This window comes from Odontesthes bonariensis, chromosome 4 (genome assembly GCF_027942865.1).
Source record: "Odontesthes bonariensis isolate fOdoBon6 chromosome 4, fOdoBon6.hap1, whole genome shotgun sequence".
NCBI classification, from domain to species: domain Eukaryota; kingdom Metazoa; phylum Chordata; class Actinopteri; order Atheriniformes; family Atherinopsidae; genus Odontesthes; species Odontesthes bonariensis.
In genome coordinates, this window is record NC_134509.1 from 7,512,905 (window position 1) to 7,525,226 (window position 12,322).

The 12,322-nt window shown below is 41.6% G+C and overlaps 1 protein-coding gene across 7 annotated transcripts in view; it reads left to right on the forward strand.

Moving 5' to 3' along the window:
* The window catches only part of grin2bb (glutamate receptor, ionotropic, N-methyl D-aspartate 2B, genome duplicate b), a 126,610-nt gene that overhangs the window by 103,534 nt on the left and 10,754 nt on the right, over positions 1-12,322 (forward strand). For all 7 annotated transcript variants that reach the window (XM_075462723.1, XM_075462730.1, XM_075462731.1 and 4 more), the window contains exon 15: positions 10,524-10,762. In XM_075462723.1, coding sequence (XP_075318838.1) covers positions 10,524-10,762 — 239 coding nt within the window. The remainder of the gene's footprint in view (positions 1-10,523; positions 10,763-12,322) is intronic.

The following is a 12,322-nucleotide window of genomic DNA, read 5'->3' on the forward strand; positions in this document are numbered from 1 at the left end:
ACTCACCGGCCACTTTATTTGGTACACCTGTTCAATTGCTTGTTAACACAAATAGCCAATCAGCCAATCGCATGACCGCAACTCAATGCATTTAGGCATGTAGAGGTGGTCGAGACAACTTGCTGAAGTTCAAACCGAGCATCAGAATGGGGAAGAGAGGGGATTTAAGTGACTTTGAACGTGGCATGGTTGTTGGTGCCAGACGGGCTGGTGCTGATCTACTGGGATTTTAACGCACAACCATCTCTAGGGTTTACAGAGAATGGTCCGAAAAAGAGAAAATATCCAGTGAACGGCAGTTGTGTGGACGAAAATGTTGATGTGAGAGGCCAGAGGAGAATGGGCAGACTGGTTCGAGATGATGGGAACGCAACAGTAACTCAAATAAGCACTCGTTACAACCAAGGAATGCAGAATAGCATCTCTGAATGCCCAACACGTCGAACCTTGAAGAAGATTGGCTACAGCAGCAGAAGACCACACCGGGTGCCACTCCTGTGAGCTAAGAACTGGAAACTGAGACTACAATTAACACAGGATCACCAAAATTGGACAAGAGAAGATTGGAAAAACGTTGCCTGGTCTGATGAGTCTCGATTTCAGCTGCAACATTCAGATGGTAGGGTCAGAATTTGGCGTAAGCAACATGAAAGCATGGATCCATCCTGCCTTGTATCAACGCTTCAGGCTGGTGGTGATGGTGTATTGGTGTGGGGGATATCTTTTTGGCACACTTTGGGCCCCTTTTCGGCCCCAACAGTTTAGCATCGTTTAAATGCCGCAGCCTACCTGAGTATTGTTGCTGACCATGTCCATCCCTTTATGACCTCAGTGTACCCGTCTTCTGATGGCTACTTCCAGCAGGATAATGCACCCTGTCACAAAGCTCATATCATCTGTTTTCTTGAACATGACAATGAGTTCACTGTACTCCGATGGCCTCCACAGTCACCAGATATCAATCCAACAGAGCACCTTTGGGATGTGGTGGAACGGGAGATCCGCATCATAGATGTGCATCTGACAAATCTGCAGCAACAGCGTGATGTTATCATGTCAATATGGACCAAACTCTCTGAGGAATGTTTCCAACACCTTGTTTGAAAGTATGCCACAAAGAATTAAGGCAGTTCTGAAGGCAAAAGGGGGTCCAACCTTTTACTAGCAAAGTGTACCTAATAAATTGGCCGGTGAGTGTATATCTATATATATACTCAAGGGATGAACCAGTGTTGTGTCTTCAAATAACAGAGCAAAGAACCAATTTGAAATTGCATCTTTAGGCACTTTGTTTCCAGCAGCCTGTCTGAAAGACACATCATTTGTTCTACTTTCTTTAGTTGCGTCCATGAAAAATGCCAAAGATAACACAGTTTAACAGCACCAATTTAACTTTTTTCAGACAATTCATAAAGAAATTAGGGCGGGCTCAAGACTTTTGCACAGTGCTGTATATATATATATATATATATATATATATATATATATATATATATATATATATATATTTATATATATATATATCTATATATGTTTACATTTATTCGAAAAGTCTCACACTCCATAAAACCAGCGTAAAGCTTTCTGACAGAGATCTAAAACCTTTAATGCTCCATCTATAATTTAAATAATACTCACATTTTTCAGACCCTTTACCACCTCCACTGGCCAATGAGTGATGTGCAAGGAGTACAGGAGTAGGCTGCTGTGTGCTCATGTTCATCCAGCACATTTATCTCTGTATAAATTATAGCTTTAGCACCACCTCATATATTATCGTGGCACTGCTACACTAGACCATACCATGTGAATATTTACATGGGAAGCAGGTTGAATCCTGGATCTGTCTCCTATTAATGTACAACTAGTGAGTAACGATGACTAATGGTGATGACACAGTCTGCTAATTGAGATACCGTACGCATCACAGGGCAATATGCTCCCAGCTGTAGATTTAGTTTAGTCCACATGTTGCTACCAGGACTTAAGAAATGTTTATACAGTGGCCAGCAAGAGGTCAAATTATTCTAATGCCATTATTATTTTAATATATTAAACATATTTTAGTGTGCTAATCTGATCGTAAAATGCAGTGAATTATTGTCGAGACAATGGAGGCCTCTTAAGGGGTTTAGCCTGCAGAGTAAGCAGCTGTTAATATATAAACGAAACATACTTTCAACTTTTCCAGGCTGATCACAACTTTTGTGTTTAAGACATTCATTAAGATCATGATGTATTATTTATTCATTCACATATTCACTGCACTGTAAGTTTTGTTAAAACATGCTACAATATTTTGTTTAGGTTCAAACATAAATCTACTCTTCTGTCATGAAAAGAAACTAGATTATTGTTTTTATTCTAACATTATCTGTCTCAATATTTGGAAATGAAAACATGGATCTCTTGATTCCAGCTTAGATATGACAGTATGCCTGTTTTTTCGAGTGTGTTTGCAATGTATCCTCATAGATTTCTTATCTGTGAAATGCTTAGAAAAATAGAAAATAATGCAATATTCATTCATTAAACCCATAAATATGTGGCATGAAAAGAAAATGCAGCAAACTGTATTTTCCATAGTCCCCTCTCAGCACAGTTCTTATTATGTGTTCTGTCACAAAAATTTTGTCCTGAGGAACTGGCAGTTGGATGGAAGATGGGGCTTATTGTTGCTTTGGCTGTTGAGCTCTTTGCAGTACTGACAGTTAGAGAACAGCTTCGCTTTTCTGGTGCTGCCTCTTCACATCGAGCAGAATGAGCCAATTAGGGTGGTTTTGGCACATGGCAAAGATGCAATCTCTGCACATCTTTACAGCTGAGATCTGGCGAGAAACACCTGGCAGGAGTTTTTGACTTTTGGGTCACTTTTTTTCCGGTGGACATGCTTAAATACTGCGCAGCTATTTACAGATGGCCCGAGTTACAATACAGAAAAAGGCACATTAAACTAGTCTATCCTGTTTTATGTAGGGCTGTCCCAATGTCAGATTTTCACTATGCGCTTATTGTGGTCAAATTCATTACAATAAAAGATTTCTGTAAAAGTCATTTTTAAATTTTTTTATGTTTTTTCCTTTTTGTATGGCACACAAAGTAGAAAAATCCTGCTTTACGGAGAATTAGAAGTCAAACAAAGTATCCACAAGGCTCAGTCATCAAGACAATGTAAACTGAAACTGTATTACTTGTGTAGGGCATATTTAAGAGCTACTCTACAACTCAGCTACAAAGTGGGCCAATGATTTAGTGATGGTTTCATTGGCTTTAACAGCACAGCACTTTAATGTACTAGTTCCTGTTTCAGGGTGAAATAAGTCACTACAACCTTTTCTCTGTTCTATTGTAGTGTCTGACACTTAGCAGAGGTCCAGAAGTGCATCAGGTTCAGTGTGTCCAGACAGGAAACATAAACATATGGAGAAACATCCCTTAACACCCCATGCGTAACTCCCTCAGTTAAGAATGTCCAGGACAGCCACACCAGGGATATATACATACACATATATCTTTTAGTCTGACTAGCGAGCCCACCCAGGGTCACCAAATAGGGGAAGGTTTACCCTACATAAGGAGAGAAGCACCCTCAGTGGGGAGAGATAACAGACTTTCAGGGTCTCCAGATTTAATGCATCATTTTGTAATTCTGACATGGACTAGGTTGGCAATAAAATACTTCTGTGTTCGACCATGTCTGTGTCAGCAGAGTCCTTTACAATCTACACATAGGCCGTTTGAAGGTGACCATCCCTTATACACCACACTATCGCAAAAATCTGCAGGGTGGGTGACCAGGTTTGTGGTATTGATTCCACATTTGGCACTTAATGTTGATTGGCACTCTGTGCTGAAGTCGCTTCTTTTTGGATGCAGGAAGGGTCTAACTTGTGCTTGTTGTCCCTTTTTTTGCAGAATTTCAGTTTTCAGTTTTTTTTTTTTAACTATATCACAATTATCACCAAGACAGGTATACAGTTCAACATCACAACCACATACATATAACACAAGTCCCCTTCAAATAGTCATCTTCCGGGTCAGGACTGCTGCTCCTTCACAGCTCTTTGCTAACCCTAACACCGTCTTTGAGTTGGAAGCTGTGGTAATCAGAGTCAAATGTATAAAGATGGTTCAGATCAGCTCATCCTGACTCTGCTTGCATTTTTTTTTTCCCCACTCACAGCATACCGCCAGTGAGAGGCATCTCTGCAGTAGAGGAGAACTCCATCACACACTATCACTCTTCGTTCATTCGTTCATTTATTCAATAATTTCCATACCTGCCTCATTTTAGCCGGAGTACCTGGAGAGATTCCACGCAGACATAGGGAGAACATGCAACTTCTACACAGAAAATAAGTGTTCTAAAAAATAAAATAAAAAAGCTTTTCTTCAAAATCCATACTACAGATAGTCAGACCATCCAGAAATATGCTATAAATGCATAAGTGTGACATATCTGTGTATATGGTGCGCAAAAAAACCAAGAGTTTACAAATTGATGGTAAAGATTTAAATACGGCCTTTTTTTCTTTGCTAATCTAAGGTGCTGTCTGCAGCACAAGGTTGTTTCCAACATGTACTTCCAGATGTTTTGTGACCTGTTTGTTTTTCATAGTGCTGCCATGACAATCAGCTGATCCTGTCCACATTGAGAAATGAGTGAAAATACCAGGTCGTAAAAGTGAGTAGAGTCAAGTTGAGCCGAACCACAGGTGGAGTCATGGCATCTGATGCTGTTGTGTTTCGCATCACACCTCTGATTCCACAATGCCGACATGCTATTTGAAAACCCACTCTGGGACGGTGCTACAACAGCTCTGTCTGGTTCAGTATAAATGAGTAACAGCAGCATAATGGTGTCTTTCTTCAGGCAATCCCTCGATGTAAAGGACTACGGCACCCATCCTGCCTATTCTGTTATAAATGTCAACTGTGAATGTAAGGTGGACTCACTCATGGTAATATTCATTCTTTGGTATTCCTTCTCTAATGTCTGCTTACACAAACCACAACAAATTGTGGTTTGTGTAAGCAGAAGTACGACGAAAGCACCTGAAGACAGTACTTCACAACAGTCAGATGACCATGAACACGCACAGTAGACATCTTCACCCATCTAAAACCAGTGCAGTGGTTCTGCAATAAATCCTTCTTTAATAAAGATTTAAAAATAGGAGCTGATTCGGAGGCTGAACAAGGTGGTATCATTATTTCGTGGTGAGCTATAGGAAGGATTGCTGTTAGTCGGGTGGACCTAAAAATGTAGCAACTCTGTGTGTGTGTGTGTTTCAAAGTTAAAAATAACACGAGGGAGAAGTGAAAGAATGTGAAGTTTGAGTGCATCGGAACACTCAATCATCAGTCACAGCTGTTGCTTTGCTGCATATCTTTTCCTGTAATTCTTTTTGTATGCCTGAGAGCAAATCTGCCTGCTTCGTTTGTTGTAAGTGAACAAAAAATTCTCAGCTTTGGTAAATGTAAAACCAGCCGTGGTACTTTAATTATTTGGAAAAGTTACATATGAAAGGAACTAGTGTTTCTTCTGTGAACTTTTGCCCTCTGAGAATACACCTACAGTAACTGTCCACATCCTCTATTCTGTTTACTTCCTGCCACATCATATACCATGCAGCTCGCTGACACATAACACACACACACACAGACGGTGGCTTTCAAGGTGTTATCATTTTCCATTGTGGCCTGCATGATGGATAAACAGGTCGGTATACAGAAAGAACATTCACCTTGGATCAGATCTTCAGGAGTCAGAATGACTCATACCTCTACATACAGTCTTATGTGTGTACATGGAATGTTTTGTGACATGTGACTATGTACATGCTTGAGTGTGTGCTTCCCAGGGATTGGGCACGTGTGCGCATATACGTTCGAAATGGCAGTGAAGTCTTACCGCTCTGTCTGCTGTGTATGTGAGGCCAACGTATGAAACCTAACCTCATTACTTTACAAGGATTGCTTGGCTGTCAGCACACATACAATAGGCCAAGTTAAGAGATTAGACTCATTGATGTTCGCTCACATCTGTTTTTGTTCTGTTTGAGTCAGAGCACGAGAATGACGGTCTGTCTGCAGCGGGAGAATTTCTGTGACAGCCTCACAAGAGCAAAATGAGCACTCGTGCATTCAGAATAATCAGGACAGATGCACATTCAGAACAAAAAGGAAAGGAATGTATAAAAGGGGAGAAGGAGAAAGATGGGAGTTATGATGCAATGGAAGGAGGAATAGAAAGAGAATAATGAGATGAATTTAATTTCTGACAGGTTTTGCATATTTAGTCGATTTTTCGGTCGATTCCTTTCAGTTTGGTTCACATCAGTGGGTCTAAAACAACTGTGTACTGTTCAGATATAATACCAGTGGGCGTTCAGTGAGGAGGACTCACACAATAACAAGAATCAGCCGTGGTAAATCTGACCACGACAGAGCCCATTCTGACTGGTTTTAAAGAGAGCTAGCAAATCCCCTTTGTTTTTAATTTGAAAAAATATTCAGTGTTTCTGGAAAAATCTTGCATCACTGTTGTCATGTTCTAATTCTTAAAATCATTAATACAAAAACAAATGATTCTTTTATGCACTGTTTATTACGAAATAGCTCATTTTTAGACAGCAAACATTTTGACTTGTCATACTGTACTAATGGGATGGGTCTTCTTCTGTAAAACTGTTGTGCAGATTTTATTATTCAACTTGGTGTTTGCGGATTGCAGCACATGTTAAAAGAATACTTCCGTGTTTTTGAAGAAACAGGCTTCAGATGTCATTTTCTACCTGTGTGTTTACAATATACCGCCCCAGTTCCAAAGATGTTTGAATAAATGTAAAGAACAAGAAAACGCAACCATTTGCAATCATCATAAATCAATATTTGATTAAAAATAGAACATAGTAAGCGTATCAAATGTTGAAAGTGGGAAATTTTACCATTAAATGAAAAGTAAATGCTCATCTTGAATTTGATGGTAACAATATGTCTAAAAAGTTGAAAAAAAGGGAACATACAGCTGGTAAAGTAAGTGCTAATTAAAAGAAATAACTGGAGAAACATGTTTTAACTAATTAGGTTTATTAGGAAAAGCGCAATAACATGATTGGGTATAAAAAGAGCACTTTAGTGAGGCAGAGTCTCTCAGGAAGAAAGATTGTGAAGACTTTAGATGTTCCATCATCACCATTACATAATATCATGAAAAGATTCAGAACACAGGCAGCACTGTATTAAAAAAATCATGGAAATCACTGCATGGACTCAGGAACACTTCCAGAAATCACTGTCTATAAACACAGTTCATCGTGCCATCCCAAAAATGCAGGTTAAAGCTCTATCATGCGAAGAAGAAGAAGCCATATGTGAACATGATCCAGAAATACTGCTGTCTTCTCTGACTCAAAGCTTATATAACATGGGTTGAAGCAGAGTAAAGAGACTTTCTTTTTGGAAATCATAAATTCCACATCCTCTGGACTAAAGAGGAGAGGGACCGTTCGGCTTGTTATGGGCACTCGTTTCAAAGCCTGCCTCTCTGATGGTATGGGGATGCATTTTTGTCTATTGAACTGACAACTCGCATATCTGGACCACCAGCACCATCAGTGCTGAAGGTATGTACAAGTTTTAGAGCCACTTAAACTTCCATCTAGAGGAAGTCTTGTGCAGGAAAGGCCTTGCATATTTCAGCAAAACACTACTAAACAGCACAGCGCATCTATTACAAATGCCTGCCAACAGTCCAAACCTTTCACCATTGAAAGCATTTGGTGCATCATGAAATTCAAAATTCAACAAAGAAGACACAGAGCTGTTGTATCGGACAAGAATTGATCGACATTTCCCTCCCAAGGGAAACAGAAACCAGAAACCTGTTTCCTCAGTACCCAGATGTTTACGGAAGGTTGTTAAAAGAAAAGGAGGTGCTACACAGTGGTAAACATGGCAGCTCTTTGCTGCCAATAATTCAAGACAAGTTAACGTTTTTCATGGAACATTTGATATGTTTTCCATGTCCTATTGTAAATAAAATATTTGCTTATGAGATTTGCTCATTTTTGGATTCTGTTTTTTACATTTAACACAGCATCACAACTTCTTTTGGGAATTGGGGTTGTAACGTATCTGTGGGTTGTGAAAGTGTTAGCAGGTGTAATCAGAGTCAGTTGGAAGACAGTCAGGCTTGAATCAAAATGTGGTTGACCAGCAAAGATCCCCCCTAAGAGTAAGGTGTGCAACTGTCAATAGCCTCGTTTCCACTATGCAGTCCGGTACGGGTCGGTTCAGAACGGTACGGTACGGGTTGGGTCGCTTTGGGGTCAGCTTGCGGTCCCACTGTACAAAGGGGACCATCAGGGGTGGGCGGAGTGCGTGCCGAAGCGTAAATAGCAAATGACTGCAAATAACAAATAACATCCATAATTTCGAACCACCTCGCGGTCCGGTTGAAACCACTCTCTGCCATTTTTGCGGGAATCAGCTGGAAAACTTTTTGGTTTCGCACAGCGCCATCGAGCTCCCGCTGCACAGCCTCCTCACCAACAACGGAGAGCAGAGCCTGGAACCGGTCCTGTGTGCTCGGTACCCCGAGCAGAAGGGTTACAAAAATGGTTACGGTACGGATCGGTACGCTTTCGTGGTAGTGGAAACACTGAAATAAGCAAACTGTTCCGACCCAACCCCTACCGGACTGCATAGTGGAAACACGCCAAATGAGGTAAAAAAGGGAACCCAATAAAATAACAAATAAAAGATAAGGAAGATTCTGCTAAAGAACCATATCCCATCTGAGAAGTATGGTGGTGGTAGTGTCATGGTTTGGGCTAAATTTGCTGCATCTGAGCCAGGATGGCTTGGTAATATTAAAAGCACAATTGATGTGTTATTCATTATACCAGTGAATTCTAAAGGAAAAGTCAGGACATCTATCCAAAAGTTGAATCTCAAGAAAAAAAACAAGTCATGCAGTAAAGCTATTTTACAAAGGAAAGAAGAATAAACTTAATGTTTTAAAATAGGAACGTCAAATTCCTGACCTTAATCCAACAGAGATCTTGTGAGAGGATCTGAAGCAAACTGTTCATGTAAGGAAACCAACCAACAACCCAGAGTTAAGGTTCATTTTGAAATGCAAGAGTTCACATAAGATACCCATTTTTCTTAATTGATAGACGACTAATGGACTGCACAGTGGTGTGATAGTTAGCACCAGGCCCTCACATCAAGAGGGTTCCTTATTGGAATCCCAGCTGGGGCCTTTCTGTGTTGAGTTTGTATGTTGTCCCCATGCATGAATTGGTTCTCTCTGGGTACTCTGGCTTCCTCCCACCATCCAAAAACATGCATGTCAGCTTAACTGATGCCTCTAAATGGATCCAAAGAGTGAGTGTGAGCGTGCATGGTTTGTTTGTGTGTGTATCGTTTGTTTCTGTGTGGCCCTGTGATGGACTGGTGACCTGTCCAAGGCGTACCCTGCCTCTCACATAATGACAGCTGGGATAGGCTCCAGCCCCCTCACGACCCTGAATTGGATTTACTGGATATAGAAAATGGATGGATGGATGAATGGATAAACTACTAATTATGATATGATTTTGTATTTAATTTAATTGGTCATCACCAGCTTTAGTGTTACATTGAATAGAGCTAAATTCAAATGGGCTTCCCCCTGCTTCCTGCTTCTATCACAAGCTGTGCTTATTGTTGTCTGTATCCAACTGTGTTCTTGATATGATAGATAGACAATGTGGTACTCCGAAAAGAGACAGTTTTGCATAACAGTGAACTATTCCTTTTATTACAATAAAAAAAAAAACTAACCTGAAACTGCCGCCTACCAACCATACTTGATGAAATGACTTTCTGTGTGTTGCTTATTAGCATGAGAACAACGCATGACCAACACCTTAAGACTGCCAGATAAGTAAGTGTGCTTTTCTTCTCTCACTGAGGCTCATTTAGGTACAAATATTTAAGTTAAAACCAGCCAACAGCTGTCTGACACAAACATGATGTTATGCAAGAAGTGAGAACATGTATTCACACAAAAAAAAACAAAAAGACCGTTGATGCAGTGCAAACAAATCTGTCTGGATGTGTCCTTCCCTCTTTAGAAGCTTCTCTTGGGATGTGGGACTGAGAGGAATGCATATCGGGGTGGAAACGCTTATCACATGACCGCACACACTTCCTCTCTAAGGACTGTCAAGTCCCAGCAGGCAGTTGAGTGTCATCCCAAAACAAAGAAGGGATTGCCCTGCATAAGCAGTCCTTAATGAGGAAGATCCTCTGGGCAGTGTTCATAGTAATGCATCATGACATTTGTTGCAAGTACATTAAACCTGAGCTGTTTTTGGCATCAGCACGCCATCCAAAAAAAAGAAGTGCCCTCCATTTTTTTTCTCTCTCTCATTTAATATGTTCAGACATCTACAGGCAAACTCAGTGAAGTGTGCAGGTCGTACCTGACCGTCACGTTAATGCAGTAATCTGTGTGTATGTGTGTCCAGGTGAGATGGAGGAGTTGGAGGCCTTGTGGCTGACAGGCATCTGCCACAATGAGAAGAACGAGGTGATGAGCAGCCAGCTGGATGTGGACAACATGGCGGGAGTCTTCTATATGCTTGGGGCCGCCATGATTCTGTCACTCCTCACCTTCATCTGTGAACATTGGTTCTACTGGCAGCTGCGCTTCTGCTTCATGGGCGTGTGCTCAGGAAAGCCCGGAGCCACCTTCTCCATCAGCAGAGTGAGTGTCCTTAAGTTTTATTTCAGATCTGACCTTTGTCCTCTCAACAGAAAGAAATCACATGAGCGGCTGTTTTCGAACCCCTGGCCATGGCTGAACTGTATCGAGTCAGTCAGGAGACTGTTATGACTCGTCCAGCTTACCTGTGGCTTTGAGAACTCAAAATGCACGTCAAAGAGTACTTTGACCATGCTTGAGATAAGAATCTTCACCTACAGAAGCATTTTAAAGGGATAGTTCGCCTCTTTTGACATGAAGCTGTATGACATCCCATATTAGCAATATTATTTATGAACATTTTCTTACCCCCTGCTGCGTCCTGTGAGCCGAGTTCCAGCCTCGTTTTGGCGTTTACGAAGGTAGTCCGGCTAGTTGGCTGGGGCCCCAAAAATAAAGCGTCTTGCTTCTCAAAACGATATGCGTTCAAAAGAGTAATACATTTGCATCACAAAATCGTTGTGCAGGAAAAAGTCAGACCTCACATCGCTTGGCGCTATTTTCTCTCCCTTTGTATCACATCCGTGATTGCCACCTGCCGATAGCTGCACCTGTTACGGTGTTTACTGCTCGGTCTGCACTTCGGCCTGCACGGTCTACACAGCACGCAGTGATACGAAGGGAGAGAGAAAATAGCGCCAAGCGATTGTGAGGTCTGACTTTTTCTGGAGGAATGATTTTGTGATGCAAATATATTACTCTGTTGAACGCATATTGTTTTTCACTGTAAACGATAAGAAAAAGTATCGTTTACAGTGAAAAACGTTTTTGTGTAGTCGTAGCCTAATTCATCCCAAAGGTGTCGGGTCGGGGTCAGTATTCTGTGCGGCCAGTCAAGCTCTTCCACACCAAACTCGCTCATCCATGTCTTTATGAACCTTGCTTTGTGCACTGGTGCGCAGTCATGTTGGAACAGGAAGGGGCCATCCCCAAACTGTTTCCCCAAACTGTTTCCATAAAATTGGGAGCATGAAATTGTCCAAAATCTTGTGGTATGCTGAAGCATTCAGAGTTCCTTTCACTGGCCAGCTCCTGAAAAACAACCCCACTACATAATCCCCCCTCCACCAAACTTTACACTTGGCACAGTGCAGTCAGACAAGTACCGTTCCCCTGGCAACCACCAAACCCAGACTCCTCCATCAGATTGCCAGATGGAGAAGCGTGATTCATCACTCCAGAGAACGCGTCTGCACTTCTCCAGAGTCCAGTGCCGGCGTGCTTTACACCACTGTAGCCGACGCTTTGCATTGCATTGGTGATGTATGGCTTGGATGCAGCTGCTCGGCCATGGAAACCCATTCCATGAAGCTGTTCTTCACTGTTCTTGAGCTAATCTGAAGGCCACATGAAGTTTGGAGGTCTGTAGCGACTGACTCTGAAGGAAGTTGGCGACCTCTGCGCACTATGTGCCTCAGCATCCGCTGACCCTGCTCTGTCATTTTACCTGGCCTCCCACTTCATGGCTGAGATGCTGTCGTTCCCATTCGCTTCCACTTTATTATAATGCCACTGACAGCTGACTGTGAGTAATTTAGTAGCGAGGAAATTTCACGACTGGAC